We start from the raw sequence: 17969 nt of genomic DNA, 5'->3' as shown, positions 1-17969 counted from the left end.
TCTTGGGTGCTAAGCCCCCCAAATCCCCCCCACAACTGTACACTATTACCATAGTCCTTATTGATGAAGGGGGGCACTTAGATGTGGGTACAGTGGGCTTTGGGGGGGGAGTTTGGAGGCCTCCCATTTACCACCACAAGTGTAACAGGTAGGGGGGATGGGTCTGGGTCCACCTGCCTGAAGTACACTGCACCCACTAAAAACTGCTCCAGGGACCTGCATACTGCTGTCAGGGAGCTGGGTATGACATTTCAGGCTGGCATAAAGGCTGGCAAAAAAGTTTTTCTTTTGTTTTGTTTTTTTGGGTGGGAGGGGGTTGGTGACCACTGGGGGAGTAAGGGGAGGTGATCCCTGATTCCCTCCGGTGGTCATCTGGTCAATTGGGGCACTTTTTTGAGACTTGACCCTAAAATAAAATGGACCAAGTGAAGCCGGCGAAATGCTCCTCAGAGCCAGCCTTCTTTTTTCCATTATCAGCTGAAGTGGGCCATGTCTTAACAATGCCCCCGTCCCACCTCCATCCCGCCTTCCAAACTCTTCCGAAACGCCCCCTTTATCTTTGGCCGGCTCTGCAATGGAAAGCAGTTGGAGCCAGCCAAAAATCGGCTTTCCATTATACCGATTTGGCCGGCTTCAGGAGATGGTCGGCCATCTCCCAATTTGTGTCAGAAGATGGCCGGCGATCTCTTTCAAAAATAAGCAGGATATGTGCCTAAATGTAGGCATGGACAATTATGCCAGGCATCACCATTCACACTTAAATGTACTTTAGCATGTAGCGTACATTAAGTTATAGAACAACGCTCTACCACTTATGAACTTATGTGCATTATCCTCCAGATTCTATATATGGCACCAAAGGTTTGGCATGGATCCAAGATGTGAGCGCAAACAAAATTGGTTAACGAGCTGTTAACCATCAATTAATTGAGCTTACCCATTTTTTAAGTTAATTGGCACTGATTTGGTTCTGTGCACTATTCTGCCTGCTACTCTATAACCTAAATCCCATAGCAGGCAACCTAAAAGGGGGTATGGCCAAAGGAGGGACATGAGCTGATCAGGGGAATGCTGAGAAATTGTGCGCAATGGTATAGAACAGTGCCATATATGCGCTCCAGTGCCATGAGTTGGCAATTTGTTGGTAGTGAGTCCATCTGGAAAGTTAAGTGCTGAAATTATCTTGTTTATTGTTTGCTGAAATTATGAGTTTTTGTGATTTATGAATATATGTTATGATTCTGTTAGAATTATGCTAGTCAGACAGGGGAATGTTTGGAGCCGCTCCTGATTGGTCCGTCAGGGGCTGAGCTGATGTCAGTTTGGTCTACTTAAGCTCACCTCTCCCATCAACCCCTGCTTTGGCGTTTTCTCCAATTCTGCTGAAGCCTTACCTGTGCTCTGTCTGAGCTATTAGCTCTGTGCTTGTGTGGAGTTGTTACTCCTTTCCTGGCTTGTAGTTTTCTATTGCTCTGTCTCTGTCTGCCGGCTGCTGCCTGAGTGTTTCTCTCTCACTCCACCTGGGTTTCTCTGTTTGCTCTGGTGCTGTGTGGTGAGTTCCTCCTCATTCTGTTCCAGGTCCTTTGTTTTGCTTCTTCCCCTTCCTTCAGAGTTCCCTTCATGCCCTGTTTGTCTTGCCCTTTGTTTCTCTCGGGGGGGGGGGGGTTGTTTTTCATTGTACTCCCGATTAAACCTTTGTCTGCAGTGTTCCCTGCCTCTGGTTGCTGTCTGTGTGCTGAACTTGGTTTAACCCTTTATCTGCAGAGCTTCTCTACTTCTGGCAGTTATCTGTTTACTGCAGTCTTCCCTTTGTGACTGTTTCAGTCCTTTCTTTGCTGTACTACCTCCTGTATTAGAGAGCACTGTCCCTTTCTGTTCTGGCGTGTGTTAGGCTCCGCACTCCATTTTGCGAACTTTTCCCTTCCCTGTTTGCTGCCTACAGTATCTTATATTACAGTCCCTCACTTTCTTTGTGTGTGGTGGTCTACGGATTGATGTGTTTCTGTGTATGCTTCCCTTTCTCCTTGATTACCAGCACCGAGGGTGTTGCTGGTGCTCCAGTCCCCATGGGGGACCCCTCATTTAGTCTCTTTCTCCCCTCCCTAAGTATGAGTCGGTTCCAGTTAGGCCGTGAGGCCTGCATGCTTGAATTCGGAGTGAATCGGTTCCAGATAGGCTGTGAGGCCCGCCTGATTGCCCTATCTTCCCTTTTCTGAGGTGCAAGTTGGTTGCTGCGTGTGTGTGTACAGGGCTTGGTAGCTGGAGTAGTGTGTAGTGCCTGCTCGGCCCACCCTTGGCCTTGGCCTAACCCTTATACTAGGTCTCAGCTGGGGCCCAAGGGCTCACAACCAGATTAACAGTATAAGATGAACACTAAGAAGAAAGAAATTTTATAAAGCTACTGGAAAAAGTGCCTGAAAAATTGTGGACCAATGATGATTGAAAGCGTCATTCTGCTAACAAATGTCCCCAGATTCTATATATCTCACTGAGACTTCCTTGTGGAAATCGAAGTGTATTCAAGAAAAATGCATGTAACCTACCAGCTTATTTTTGAAAGAGATCGCCGGTCATCTTCCAACTCAAATCGGGAGATGGTCAGCGATCTCCTGAACCCAGCCAAATCGGTATAATCGAAAGCCGATTTTAGTCGGCACCAACTGCTTTCCGTCGCGGAGCCGGCCAAACTTCAAGGCAGGATACAGAAGGCGGAATGGGGCAGGATGGGGGCTTGGTTACGAGATGGCCGGCATCGCCCAATAATGGAAAAAAGATGGCCGGCTCTGACAAGCATTTCGCTGGCTGCACTTGGTCCATTTATTTATAGGACCAAATCTCAAAATAGTGCCCCAACTGACCAGATGACCACTGGAGTGAATCGGGGATCACCTCCTCTTACTCCCCCAGTGGTCACCAACCCTCTCCCACCCAAAAAAAATTAAAAGAAAACATATTTTTGCCAGCCTGTATGCCAGCCTCAAATGTCATACCCAGCTCCATGACAGCAGAATGCAGGTCCATGGAGCAGTATTTAGTGGGTGCAGTGCACTTCAGGCAGGTGGACCCAGGTCCATCCCCCCCCCCCCACCTGTTACACTTGTGGTGGTAAATGTTGAGCCCTCCAAAAAACCCTAAAACCCACTGTACCCACATGTAGGTGCCCCCTTCATCCCTTAGGGCTATGGTAGTGGTGTAGAGTTGTGGGGAGTGGGTTTTGGGGGGATTTGGAGGGTACAAGGAAAGGGAGATATGCACCTGGGAACAATTTATGAAGTCCAATGCAGTGCCCCCTAGGGTGCCCGGTTGGTTTCCTGGCATGTCAGGGGGGGCAGTGCACTACAAATGCTGGCTCCTCCCACAACCAAAAGGCTTGCATTTCACCGGGTTTGAGATGGCCGGGCCCGGTTTCCATTATGGCCAAAAAGCGAAGCCGGCCATCTCTACACCTGGCGATCTCAACATATGCTGAGATTTAGCCGGCGCCAACCGTATTATCAAAGGAACAGATGACCGACCATCTTTTTCGATAATACGGTTGGCTCCGCCCCTTTGCGGCGCCGGCCACATAGTTGCCGGCACCGTTCGATTATGCTCCTCCTAGCTGGTTAACAAGCCAATCAGCACTGATAATTGCCAATTCACAAGCAATTATTGACACTAATTGACATTAATTAGAATTTATGCACAGAACTGTCTAAATGTATTCTGTAACTTGCTGCATGTAAATTCTAAGTTGCATAGTTGAAAAGAGGCACAGAATGGGCAGATTATGGACGTTTCTAAAATCTATGTGTATTGTTATAGAATATACCCGGTCCACACCTAATTTAGGCATCAACATTTATATTGGGTTTTACTTGGCGTAACTGCCTGTGACTAAATTTAGTCAAATGTACCGGCACTCAGCAGATTCTATAAACTGCATGGAAATGTAGGCTTCTTCTATAAATTATGCCTAAATTAAGTACATAGAATGCACTTAGGCGAATTTCATTTCAGCGCTGAATTTTTAGGCATGATATATAAAATCTACTCCATGGTGCCTAACGTTAAGTGCTCTGTTATAGAATTAGGGGGGTATATGTTTTATATAAAATTGACAAAATATAAATCAGTGTGGGAAATGGAGATGGAGCTGGGTTGGAGCCTGGGTTTCCCCAAACAAAAAGGTGCTGCTACCCATAGGAAGGGGATGGTAGAGAGAAGGGGAATGCTAGACAAGGGAGACTGGGAGGAGAGAAGAGGTATACACAGAGGCATATTTTCAAAGCACTTAGCCTCCCAAAGTTCCATAGAAACCCGGCCTCCCAAAGTGCTTTGAAAATAAGCCTGACAGTGGCGTAGGAAGGGGGGGCAGTAGGGCGGTCCGCCCCGGGTGCACGCGCTGGGGGGGGTGTCGGCTCGCTGGTTCCCTGCTCTTTCTGCCCCGGAGCAGGTTACTTCCTGTTCCGGGGCAGAGAAAGCAGGGATGCAGCAGAGCCGACGCAGTTCCCAGTGACGTGCACTGGGGGCGGATCGGCCCTCCCGCCTGCCCCCCGCTGAAAGGTAGGGTGCGTTTCGGGGAGGGAGCGCTCCGGAGGGGGGGCGCTGTGCCTTGCACCCGAGGGGGGGGTGCACAGCGGCGACCCCCCCCCCCCCCCGGGTGTCAGGCACCCTCACTACGGCACTGGGTATACACATCAACAAAACTCATTAAACCAGCTCACAATTTTTTATAAGAATAATGAAAGATTTATAAAAAAGGATTCATAAAAAGGTAGGAAAAAGTCTCAGAAAAATTATGGTAGAAGCATCTGTTTAAAAAGTTCAGCCTGAACTTCCCTGATGCAGACTTTTGAAACATTGGCCATCGTTGGAAGTGGGTGAAGAGTTCACTGATATAGTCAGATATTTCTTTTAATGTATTTTGCTTCTTGAAATCCTGTCCTTTGACAATATTCATTGAATTTAGTTTTTTGAAATTTTGATTGAAAATGTTATTCAACTTGTTTGAAGGCATTCACCTATAAAGGATTTTTGGAAGATTTTCTTTTTTTGTCCTATGATTGAAACATTGCAGCACTAGGTATAGGTGCCATCATTATTTTTCTGAAGATTTTTCCTTCCCTTTCATAAATCTTTCATTTAGTTGTTCTATATTTGCTCATGTAAGAAGTTTTAAAAAGTGATATCTTATGCATGAGCCATGATGAAGATGCTGCATTTGCAGGAGTCAGTCTAGGGTACCACATTGTGCATTGTTTTAACTTAATATGGTCATGATGCACATCTAAGAAATCCAGAGTCAACCAAGGTAGTCCTGAGAAAATTCTGAAAAAGGATTTTAACCTTATTACTGTAGATGTTAAAAGCTGCTACAAATATTCCTGGATGTGGAGAGAAAAGTAAGCCGCAGCATTGATTGACCCACCATCCTCCCTGCAGAATTCAGCTTTCCAGGAAGCAACTATTTCTGGAAACACAGAAGGCCAAGCCCTGTCGGGGGCTCTTTGCATACTTACAATGTTAATTATTTCTGAGGGCAGAGTCATCTCATACATTGATTCAAATTGAGTTCTCTTTTCAATTTATAGTGTGTAGAAACTATTATTGCTGAATCATATATGCCCAATATTTATACTGAATTTTGATATATTGATTCAGTAAAATTTGCCTATTGCTGCCTTGTGTAGCATGAGTGTTATTGCTACACTGTCCTGGAATTATTGCATGTCTAAAGGCAGAACTGCATAGGAGCGATCAAGGGAATTGTTCTCTTTCATATTTAGAACCCTGTTTACTAAGGCTTGTTAGTGTTTTTAAAGTGTCTACAATTAGCATTTGCGCTGTGTAGGCACCTACAGGAATATTGTAGGCGTGTACACGGTTAACACACGTACATGGTTAATGCATGTTAAAAGTGCTAATGCGCCTTAGGTTATTGTGTCTGATCAGGATACTCCCTCTCCTCATGGGTCCTGTGAGGGTGAAGGCAACCAAAGACCATGTGCTCACTAAAGCTACTCCACTCTAAAATGGCATCCCTTCTCACTTATTCTCTCCTAAACCTCCCTCTGGGCTGGGCTCTTTACCCTCCTACTCATGTTGGTCCCCCCCCCCCCCCCCCCCCCACAGTGAATCTGGAGCGTTCTACACCAGTTCTAGTAATCCCTTGGGGAAATTCTCAAACTCAATTTACCAGGGGGATTACACACGCATATCTTACATAGCATGTACTTGAAAGGTGGATGAGCACATGGGTAAAGTCTGGGAAGAGTATGGATGGAGCTCACACTTATGCACACAGATTACAGAATTAGTTGAATGTGTATCTCCAGTATTTAGGTGTGAGCACTTACACCAGCTCTATGGTTGGCATAAGTGCTTGCCCCCAAGGGCAGCCCAAGGCAATCTGCTGCCCAAGGCAGGGATGAGATGCCACCCCCACCGATGTCTGGTCTGGCATCTTCCACCTTTCCTCCTCAACCCTCTTCCCTGCGTTTACATTACTTTTTTCTTTTACAAAATGCAGCAGCAGCAGTGATTCCCATAGGCTGCCTAGCTGCGATGCCGCTGGCACCGGCCTCTTTGCACTATTGCGTTCTGCCTCTAAGGAAACAGGAAGATACATCAAGAGCAGGCCACAGTAGGGAGAAGAGGTCGGTGCCAGCGGAAGGGCAATCTATGGAAATTGCTGCTATAGATGTAAAAATGAAATAGCTTCAAATATTGCCTTCTCTATTTCCAGATGTGCCAATGTGGTTAAAGCATATTCCCTCGAATTCTATTTCACGCACCCAGAGTTACACATGGTTCTGCACATAAATCTAGGTGTATTCTATAACTACGTGCATAGATTAACAAGCTGTTAAGTGTTAACAGCTCTTAACAAGCAATAACGAGCACTAATTGGCAAAAATTAGAATTTACATGAGTGCATTGCTAAATGTATTCTGTAATGTAGTGCACCTAAATTCTAATGCACACAGGCAAAAACGGGTGTGGCTAGGAGCATGGAAATGGGCGTGTCCTGGGCATTTTATGAGCGTTCCAAAATCTACACGCATTGTTATAAAATATGGGCCAGTGCATGTAAATCTACGTGCAAGGATTTACACCAGCTTTTTGTTGGCGTTAATGGATGTGAGTAGATTTACACACATGAACTATGCCTACGTGTACTCTGCATACCGTGCATCAGGGTATTTTGAATATGCTTAGGCGTGATTGCCTAACACGCATTAATTTTAGGTGCCATATAAAGATTCGGGCCCATTGTGATGTCATTAATTATAGTTAAAGCTACCTGACCACTGGTTAGAATGTTGTGGTGGCTATCTGTGATTTTGATCCAGGGTCAAATAGGGCTCACTAATAAATTACAATACCTGGATCTTTTGAAACCACTATGCACACATTCTTTCATTTTATGCAACCATATTTGACTTTCAAGCTTCAGCTACAGGTGAAGTCTAGGAATAGGACAGATTTCAACATAAATCATAAAAACAAAAGTCACACTCAATAGTACACCAATAAAGAGCCAAATGTCTAAAAAATGTAAGTTGTAATTTTTAAACCAGCAAAACTACTGGCTATATAACATATCCACATTAAAGGGACATCACATGAGCCTCAATTTCCTTACAAAATGCAGAAATTCTCAAAGTACTTTCTCAGAAACAGAATGTTGCACTTTTTAGAAAATTTATTTTTGAATGCACATAAAATAGACTTATCTTAAGGGCCGTTTTACTAAGCCGTGTTAGAATATGGGCTTAGCAAGTTTTAATGTGGGACTTTCCTGTATCCTAACCCCCCCCCCCCCCCCGATTCTATATAGCACGACTAAAGTTGCACATGCTAACCAGTCGTATTCCAGATTTGCATGCACAAGTTAATGAGTTAACAAGCCAAACAGTGTCGATAATTGCCACTTAAGCAATTATTGACACTAATTGGCAATAATTAGAAATTACACGCACAACTGTCAAAGCATTTTCAGCAATGTGATGCATGTAAATTCTAAGTCTCATAGTTGAAAAGGGGGTGTGGCCATGGACGTGGAATGGGCAGGTCATGGGCATTTCTCAAATCTATGTGCACTGTTATAGAATACACCTGTTCCATGCCTAATTTAGGCAGCAGGATTTACACCAAGTTTTACTTCATATGTACACCTGATCTTGATTTGTCCTTGCCATTTTCAGGGCATAAACCATAGTGGTCTGCCCAGAACTGGCCTTGTTCTCCAGCTTCTGAAGTTGAATCTGTCCAGCCATGATCAGGGCACAGACCGTAGGCGTCTGCCCACCACTAGTTTAGCTTCCCAATTATTGGGGTTGCCAACTAATCACAGCTTGTTTAGATCCATTCCTTCTAAAAAGGATTCCTTGGTGTTTATTCCATGCATTTTTGAATTCAGTTACTGTTTTCACCTCCACCATCTCCCGTGGGAGGGCATTCCAGGTATCTACCCACTCTCTCAGTGAAAAAATACTTCATGACATTATTCCTGTGTCTGCCCCCCTCCGACCTCAATTCATGTCCTCTAGTTCTACCATCTTCCCATCTCTGGAAAAGGTTTGTTTGTAGATTAATATCTTTCAAATATTTGAATGTCTGTAGCGTATCACCCCTGTTTCTCCTTTCCTTCAGGGTATATGCAAATATGATAGCTGGTTAACACTTCCATGCCCATTCTCCGCACAGAGTTAGCGCATAGTGACAGGCAAATTACTGCAAAAAGTATTTTGTGGTAAGGCTTTTTGAATGTATTGTGTGTGCCAAGGGTTTGCCTTGGTTTTATTATTGTAAACCGCTTAAAATTATTTGGTATAAAACAATATATAAGCACAATGTAATGTTAGCACTTAACTTGGTTTAGTAAAAGGGCACCTTAGTCTATTCAGCACCAATTCACAAACCATTGAGCTCTCTTGGCTAAATGCAGCACATGCAATCCTTAAAGCCATAGCTGAATCTAGTATTATTCCTATATTTTATTTTCAGATGGAACACAGGTCATCCCATTAATGTATAATTCAAGCACTGGGAATAATAAATCTTATTCACCTAAAACATGAGTGTCTCCAGTTTTTCCCTTTAGCTTTGATTTACTGTCAACCAATGAAGTTGAGAGTTTCCTCTGATACTGCATATCTGGACCTAATTCAGCCCACAGTAGTAGGCGACTACAAAAATGCCGACCGCCATGGGCTGAAATTTCTCCCTAAATGAATTCTTTGCTTCAGATTTTACTGAGGAGGACGCTGGGGAGATATTCACACTGGACCCATTTATTAAAGGTGATGATTTAGAGAGTAGTTGCAGTAAATGACTGTTAAATTGTACAATATATTAGAGCAAAGTGACAAGCAAAATGGCAATAAATCAAGAGGATGTTATGGTTTTACTCCAGAGTTCTGAACTCAGATATGACATTGCAGACCTGCTAATGATAATCTGTTATGTCTCATTAAAATCTGCTACAGTATCTAAGGACTGGAGGGTAGCCAATGTGCTGCCAATTTTTAATCAAAGATGTGGGAAATTACGGATCGTTGGACTTTGATATGTCATGCCCCAGCTGTTTAAAATCACACTTGCATTGTAAGAATAGAACAGTAAGTCACCAATAGAATCAAGTTGTAAGATTTTATTCTCCCTAAAGAGGAAATATGAGGAAACAAAGAAAAGGGAAATATTTTTCTTTTTCATTAGTTTTAAGATTTAATAATCAGATATGCAAATATAGATCAGTTATAAGCACAAACTCCAGTTTCCTGCAGTAATTTTGTAGCATATTTGCATAGATTTGCCTATTCAGCAGTATTAGGGGTCCTTTTAGTAAGGCGCGCTAACAGATTTAGGGGCCTTTTTACTAAGGTGCCCTGAAAAATGGCCTGCGTTGGTGTAGACGCATATATTGGACGCGTGCAGGTCCATTTTTCAGCATGCCTGTGAAAAAGGCCTCTTTTTTTGCAGAAAATGGACATACAGCAAAATAAAAATCAGTGCGCGTCCATTTTGGGCCTGAGACCTTACCGCCACCTATTGACTTAGCATGCATACACTGCTGATTACTGCCCGGTTAGCACCACGTGAAAGAAAATAGAAATTATTTTCTGCCGTGCATTTTTGGACACACATAGAAATTAGAATTACGTCCCGGGACACGCAGTAGCTGGACGGTAGTTCTAATTTGACTCTCATTGTACGCGTGTAGGCGCCTACGTGTCTTAGTAAAAGGACCCCTTAGTGCTTGCTAAATGATAAGATGGCCATTATATTCCTATGGGCACCTTATCATTTAGGGGCCCTTTTACCAAAGTGCAGTAGGGCTACTGCATGGGTAACATGCGGGAACAGCACTACCTCAGCGTATACCCAGGCACCCTGCGGTAGTTCTCTGCTTGCCACATGCCATTTCCCATGCCCAGAAAATACAATTTATTTTCTAAGTTGTGCCTAGAGGTAATTGGGCAGCACATGGCCATCACCGCGCGTCACCTGCTACTGAGTAGCGTGTGAGCCTTTAGGGCTCAGGCAGTAAATGACCATACATCAATTTTTGTTATTTGCCCACAGCCATTTATGACCTTCATTTTAAAAATGGTTTTTTATGGCCATGGTAAAAAGTAACCTGAGCGATCGGCAATTCCATGCACTCATGCTATCATGGGACCAGGGGCGTAGCCACGGGTGGGCCTGGACGGGCCCAGGCCCAGCCACTTTTGCTCCAAGCCTGCCCAGCCTCTTCTGCCCGCTCTCCCCATCCACGTGGTCTGCTCACTTTTACTGCCCTTAAGTGCCGTTCTCCCTCCAGCACCGGCGATTCCCATAGCCAGCCTTCTGCCAGCTCGCGTTGTCAGGGCCTCTTCTCAGGCACGTCCCGCCTACTCTGCAACTTCCTGCGTCCCACCTTTGTGGAAAACAGGAAGTTGCAAAGTAGGCAGGATGCGCTGAGAAGAGGTTCAGACGACGCTCGCTGACAGAAGGCTGGCTATGGGAATTGCCGGAGCTGGAGGGAGAACGGCGCTTCAGGTCAGTAAAAATGTGCAGGGGGCTGTCGTGGGGGGGGGGGGGTAGCGGGTGGAGAGGAAATGCGGCGGTGGCGGGTGGATGTAGAGGAAATGCAGTGGCGGCGGGGGAGGGGTGGTAGCAGGTAGAGAGGAAATGTGAGGCCCGTGCCCACCGTCCACCTCCAGGCCCATCTGAAAATTAAACTCTGGCTACACTACTGCATGGGACACTTTTTACTGCAGCTTGGTAAAAGGACCCCTTAGCATGGGCTAATCGTTAGCACAAACTAAGAGGCCCTTTTACAAAGCATCAGTAAGCCCAAGGTGGGTTTACTGCATGCTAACCAACATGGCCAATGGCCGTAGTTCCACCTTGAGTGCGCACCCTATCCGGTGCACCAGAAAATTTTGTATATTTTATAGCGCAGCACTAAATCGGCAGTAACTGGACATCATGGGTTACCATGGTAGCCCTTACTGCCTCTTCAATGGGTGGTGGCAAGTGCTTCCCCCTCCTGCGGCTATGCGATAAAGAGTAATCTTACTGCACGGCCATTTTTAAGGGGTTTTTACCTGCTGCTGTAAAAAGGGCCCTGGCATTACCGCAGGGCCCTTTTTCCCGCAGCTTAGTAAAAGGACCCCTAAATCTGTTAGCGCGCCTTAGTAAAGAACCCCTTAGTTTATATTATCTTATAATTATTGCTGAACATTTCTTTCATTGTCCCACAAGATGTCCAAAATGGTGAGAACTAGGAGCATAACATTTTCCACAAAATTTTAAAAGCACTTTTACTAAAGGGCATTAAAATCTGTGCTTAGCACATCCTAACATGGGACTTTCCCGAGTGCAAGGCCCCGATTCAACGTGGCACCTTTTAAAAGCATTTTCTGTCTTTTTTTTTTTTTGCGGGTCATGCACTAATGTTGCAAAACGTTAATCTGGAAGCACTTACCATCACCTTTTTAGGAGGCGATAAGTGCTCCTGCATTATTGAGTTAGTACTTGCTAATCAGAACGTGCTAGCTGAATAAATCTTCCACACCTATTCCCCACCCATGACATACCCTATCCAAAAATGTTTTTCAAAATAAATAACTCATGGTTAGCATGCAATAAATGGGAAATTACCACAAAATGATTTAAAGTGCTTTGCAGGAAGCATTTTCTCACTCCTTAAGGGGGGGGGGGGGGGATTTTATGTAAGGCACCTAAACAATCAGCACTGAAAAAATGCTTTTCTATAAGGCACACTTTAAGTTAGGCATGATTTATAGAACACTGTTCAAGCGCAGGGTTCATGTGTAAATTTAGGCACCGCCATTTGCACCAATGAAAATATGATACTTCAATTTAAATTGACTCAGAGACATTTCCTCCATAAATCTTACTGGAGATGATTCCATAGATGGGGGGCATGTAAAAAAAAACCACTACCTCGCATAATTGTAAGATATCCCTGCTGTGTGCTAGGAAGGGATAATAAGACAGAATTTACAGACTGTAAAGTATGTTGCGGATTATAAAAGCATATCAAAGAGACTAAATAGGTTGGCGTCGCTCCCTACAACACCTTATGGATCAAGATCAAAATTTCATACTGAGGTCTACACTCCACTGGGAGCCAGTGGTAGTGAACACATAAAGGTGTAACATGTTCTGTGACAAACTGCATATCAAAATGATTTTTTTTTTAATACCAATTTGGATGTTTTGGCAAGAAAAACATTCAAATGCTGCTTTATGACACTTTTAAAATGTTTTTCTGTTTCGAAAATGAGCTCCAAAATGAACACAGTAATATTTAAGAGGAAAGTTATTAATGTGGGCTACTGTTACTGTATGTTGGGTTATTTTAGCACAGCGTCTCATTGCATAAACTGGGACCCTGTGCTAAAATAACCCTACTTGCAGTAAAATGACCCAACATAACAGTAGCCCGCATTGATAATACCCCCCCCCCCCCTTTACTATGCAAGTCACTAGCCACAGGGACACTAGCTTCTCTTCAGGGGCGTAGCCAGACTTTGGCGGGAGGGGGATCCAGAGCCCAAGGTGAGGGGGCACATTTTAGCCCCCCCCCCCAGTGCCGCCGACCCCCCTGCTATTGCCGGCCCCGCCGCCACCACCACCAACTTTGGCCCCCCTGCCGACGACCCTCTAGACGCCCCCTCCCGCCGCCAACCCGCCGTCGCCTACCTTTGCTGGCAGGGACCCCAAACCCCACCAGCTGAGGTCCTCTTCTTCCCGCGCAAGGCTTCCTTCTGTTTCTGACGTCCTGCATGTTGTACGTGCAGGACGTCAGAAACAGAAGGAAGCCTTTTACGGGAAGAAGAGGACCTCGGCTGGCGGGGGTTGGGGTCCCCCGCCAGCAAAGGCAGGCAACGGCGATGGTGGGTTGGTGGCGGGGGTCGAGAGGGTCGTCGGCAGGGGGGTCCTGGGCCAAATCTATGGGGGCCCAGGCCCCCCTGGCCCCACGTAGCTACGCCACTGCTTCTCTTAACTCTTTACAGACAAAATAGATAACAAGCTGTTTCAGGACTGCATACACAGTTAATATAGGGCTCCTTTTACAAAGCTGCTCTAGCGATTCTGGTGTGGCAAATGTGATGAAGCCCATAGGAAATGAATGGGCTTCATCGTATTTGCCGCACCAGAATCACTAACTTGGCTTTGTAAAAGGAGCCCATAATCTGCTGCAGCAGAAATTACTTTTTCTACTACTACTATTTATCATTTCTAAAGCGCTACTAGACATACGCAGCACTGTACACTTGAACATGAAGAGACATACCTGCTCGACAGAGCTTACAATCTAATTAGGACAGACAGACAGAACAAACAAGAGATAAGGAAATATTAAAGTCAGGATGATAAAATAAAGGTTCTGAACAAGTGAAAAGCAGCATCAAAATGGTGGGCTTTTAGCTTAGATTTGAAGACGGCCAGAGATGGAGCTTGACGTACCGGTTCAGGAAGTCTATTCCAGGCATATGGTGCAGCAAGATAAAAGGAATGGAGTCTGGAGTTAGCGGTGGAGGAGAAGGGTGCAGATAAGAGAGATTTACCCAGTGAACGGAGTTCCCGGGGAGGAATGTAGGGAAAGATGAGAGTGGAGAGGTACTGAGGAGCTGCAGAGTGAATGCACTTATAGGTCAATAAGAGGAGTTTGAACTGTATGCTGAAACGGATAGGAAGCCAGTGAAATTATATACTGTGTTTGGGCCAGCACACCAGAATTCCCGCACAGAGAGGAACTTATCAAGATGGGTTATTTTACCACACGTTGGACTATTTTAGCATAAGATCTCATTGCACGGCTTGTGGTAAAGGAACCCATCTTAATGGCAGCTCACGTTGATAACTTTCCCCCTGAGTGTTTTTGTGCACTATACAGCATAAGAGTACCACTTAGCTAGTCTCCTGACAGAGTCATATCCTATAAGGGTTTTGCAGTACTGTGTAAGAGTACTAAATGGCTATGCAGTTGAGTACAGATGCTTTTTATGTACCTAGGTGTGAATGCTGCATTCTTAAAAATCATACACATCGTATCTCTATAGTGCTTTAAAACTTTACCTCAAAACGTTAACTAAGCATTTTGTACCAGTTCTGAAAGTCTTAGCACACTAGTTAGAAGCCACAAATACATTTATTATAGACGTGCTAATTAGGCTTATTCAGAGCAGATAACAAAGCTGTCATCAGCCTTAAAGCATGATGTGTGTGATGATTATCTATAGTGTCGGGTAGTTTTGCTTTGTGTACTTATACTTCACTATCGTTTTATACTGCTGGATGCTTGCTGGCCAATATTCAGCACTATTTAACTGGCCACAAATGGCCGCTGACCGGTTAAATAGCATTTTTGCGCCTAACTGCTAATATTCAGTGCAAGATAACTGGTTATCTCCATTGAATATTGCCGGTTAGCCCCAAAAAAGATAACCAGCTATATTATGCACTAACCGTCAATATTCGTCGCTGACTTGCTACGCTTAGCAGCAAAATCGGACTGCCAAATCGAACCGCTCAAATTTAACTGGCCAGTGCCAAATATTGACAAAGTCGGTTAAGGGGCCCTTTTACTAAGCCACGTAGGCGCCTAAGTGAATTTGGAGTTACTGCCCGGCATTATATGCGCGTAGACGATTACCGCACGGTTAATGCGTGAGACCTCACTGCTAAGTGAATGGGTGGCAGTAAGGTCTCAGGCCCACAATGGATGCGTGCCAATTTTTATTTTGCTGCACGTCCACTTTCGGCCAAAATAAGGCGATTTTTGCAGGTGCGCTGAAAAATGGACCTGCACGCATCCAATACACGTGCCTACACTAGTGCAGGCCATTTTTCAGCGCACCTTAGTAAAAGGGCCCCTAAGTTTGAGCTGGCCAAAAAAACCCAGGTATTCAATGCCGGTCACCGGAAACAGTCCGACATTCAATATCTGGGGTCAATGCCAATTGTGGCACTTAGGTGGGATGCCTCCCACAGATTGAATATTGGCCTCTAATTTAATTGAATTTTGGCACCTAACTTTGTAGTTCTAGGCGGATGACAAATCCAAATTAAGGAGAACAATTGTACATTGAAACTCAATTAAACCAAAATTCGTCACAAAGAAAACAAAATAAAGGGCCCTGTTTACTAAGGCGTGTTATCATTTTTAACACACCTACAATTAGTGCACGCGCTAATCATTTAGACGCCTATAGGGATATTGTAGGCACATACACGGTTGACGTACGTACATGGTTAACACGTGTTAAAGACGCTAACGTACCTATAATGCGGTTTAGTAACCAAGGCCCAAATATTAGTACATAGAACATAAGGTAAATGTTGGTACAGAAGACGTAAGGGAATAACATACAACACTGAAATCAGAATTCAGATATCCAGGTCAGGACATGCTTAATTCTGGTGGTATTTTACAAAAGGAAAATGCAGCGATTATGCATTTCAGCAGATCTACTGTGATAAAATGTAATTGTGGACATTAAGGGCCCTGTTTACTAAGCAGCACTATAGGCGTGCTAATGTTTTTAGCATGCACTAAAAATTAGCATACGCTAACACTAGAGACACCCATAGGAATATATGGGTGTCACTAGCATTAGTGCATGCTAAAAATGTTAGCACTTCTTAGTAAACAGGGCCCTTAGACTTAAGTGGGTTTACATTAGTGATGGGCAAAAATAACCCTATATTAATTCCTCCCCCTTGACTCAAAAGGCTGTTTTCTCCCTAAATCTTTGTTTATCCTGAAGCAATATCTAGTGAGCATACTTAGTAATACTATATTAAACCTTTACAAGGTTTTTTTTTGTAAAGCATTTGTCTTTTATACTCTAATAATGATAGTCATCACCAAAACTATTTCAGTTTGATTTTATATACGTAACCTTCACAGTTAATTTGAAGATTGTAACAGGGTAATTCTACAAACTGTAGCCTAGAGGTATACACCACTTGTGCACGTCAAAGGCACCATTAATTGACAGCTGAGTGCCTATGGGGCTCATTTTCAAAAGAGAAAAACGTCCAAAAAGTGGCATAAATCTGCATTTGGACATTTTTCTCACAAAAACCGTCCAAATTGATATTTTCAAACACAATTTTTAGATGTTTTTCTAGGAAGTCTGTCAAGGGTGCATTCAAATCACTACAGGGTGTGTCAGGGGCATGTTACAGACAAGATCTCTGGGCTTTCCTAACACTTGGACATTTTTCTGCCATAATGGAACAAAACAAAAGCATCCAGGACTATAAGTTCAAAAAGTGCCCTAGATGACCAGCTGACCATTGGATAACCTCCCCTTATTCCACCAGTGGTCACTAACCTCCTCCCACCCCCCAAAAATGTGATTAAAAACATTACTTACTGGCCTCTATGCCTGCTTGAGATGTTATACTCAGGTCCATTAGAGCAGCATGCAGGTCCCTGGAGTAGTCTAATGGTAGGTGCAGTGCACTGCAGACTTGTGGACCCAGGGCCATACCTCCCCCTATCTGTTACAGTTGTGGAAACTCTGAGCCCTCCAAAACTCACCAGAAACCCACTATACCCACATAAAGGTGTCCCCCTTCACCCATAAGGGCTGTTATAGTGGTATACCATGGAGGGTAGTGGGTTTTGGGGGACTCAGCAGACAAGATAAGGGAGATGTGTACCTGGAAACATTTATTTTTAAGTCCACTGCAGTGCCCCCTAAGTTGCCCCACTGCTATCCTGGGATGTCTGTGTGGCCAGTCTACTATAATGTATGCTGGCTCCTCCTATATCCCAATGGCTTGATTTTGTGCATTTTTCACTTGGACATTTTTATTTTCAAAAATAGACCAAAAATATAAATGGTCAGAGCACAAAAACATCTAGCAAGTAGCCATTTTCAAAATAAAAAGATAGTTGTTTTTTTCTGTTTTGACAATGACTATATTCCACATTTGAATTTTGGGTATTTTTAGCAAAACATCCAGTTGAACTTAGATGTGATATCGAAAATGCCCCTCCATGTGCATTAGGCATTATTCTATAAGATAGCACCTAAGTGCCAAAGTGCCTAACTGCGGGGGGGGGGGGGGGCATAGATGTGGGCAGAGCATGGGTTGGCCATGGCCATGCCTCCCAATTCCATGCATACTTTATAGACTTGCCATGGCATAAGAAGACATGCCTAAACATGGGCGTGCCAATGCCATCATTACGCTACAATTCTATAATGGAATCTTGGTGCCAAAATGTTGTTTTAAAATTGATAAGCACGTGGTAATGGGGGCACCTAAATTGAGATGCCAGTTTATTGATTTGCCCCTGTAAATCTTTTGAGAAGTTAACTATTTACAAGGCTTTTAACTGCATGGGCATGATCCTAAAAATTCAAAATATTTCTCAGTTTCTATTTATTCTATAGCTGCTGCTTTTATTTATTTATTTATTTATGTATTTATTTATTTTAAAAAAGGAA

General features: G+C 44.0%; 1 protein-coding gene across 7 annotated transcripts in view; it reads right to left on the bottom strand.

Annotated features, from left to right (window-relative positions):
* RIMS1 (regulating synaptic membrane exocytosis 1) overlaps positions 1-17969 on the bottom strand; it is an 871728-nt gene that overhangs the window by 722694 nt on the left and 131065 nt on the right. For 4 of the 7 annotated variants that reach the window (XM_030199021.1, XM_030199022.1, XM_030199023.1 and 1 more), the window contains exons 5-7: positions 17369-17376; positions 6179-6200; positions 547-569 (exon numbers count right to left, since the gene is read on the bottom strand). The exons of 2 other annotated variants lie outside the window; for them this stretch is intronic. In XM_030199021.1, the coding sequence (XP_030054881.1) occupies positions 547-569; positions 6179-6200; positions 17369-17376 (53 nt within the window). Of the gene's footprint in view, positions 1-546; positions 570-6178; positions 6201-13752; positions 13768-17368; positions 17377-17969 lie in introns of all 7 variants that reach the window. One more of the 7 variants, XM_030199020.1, reaches the window with a different exon arrangement.

This window comes from Microcaecilia unicolor, chromosome 3 (genome assembly GCF_901765095.1).
Source record: "Microcaecilia unicolor chromosome 3, aMicUni1.1, whole genome shotgun sequence".
NCBI lineage: Eukaryota > Metazoa > Chordata > Amphibia > Gymnophiona > Siphonopidae > Microcaecilia > Microcaecilia unicolor.
Note: the sequence above shows the minus strand (reverse complement) of the source record. Positions and strands in the feature narration are given on the sequence as shown.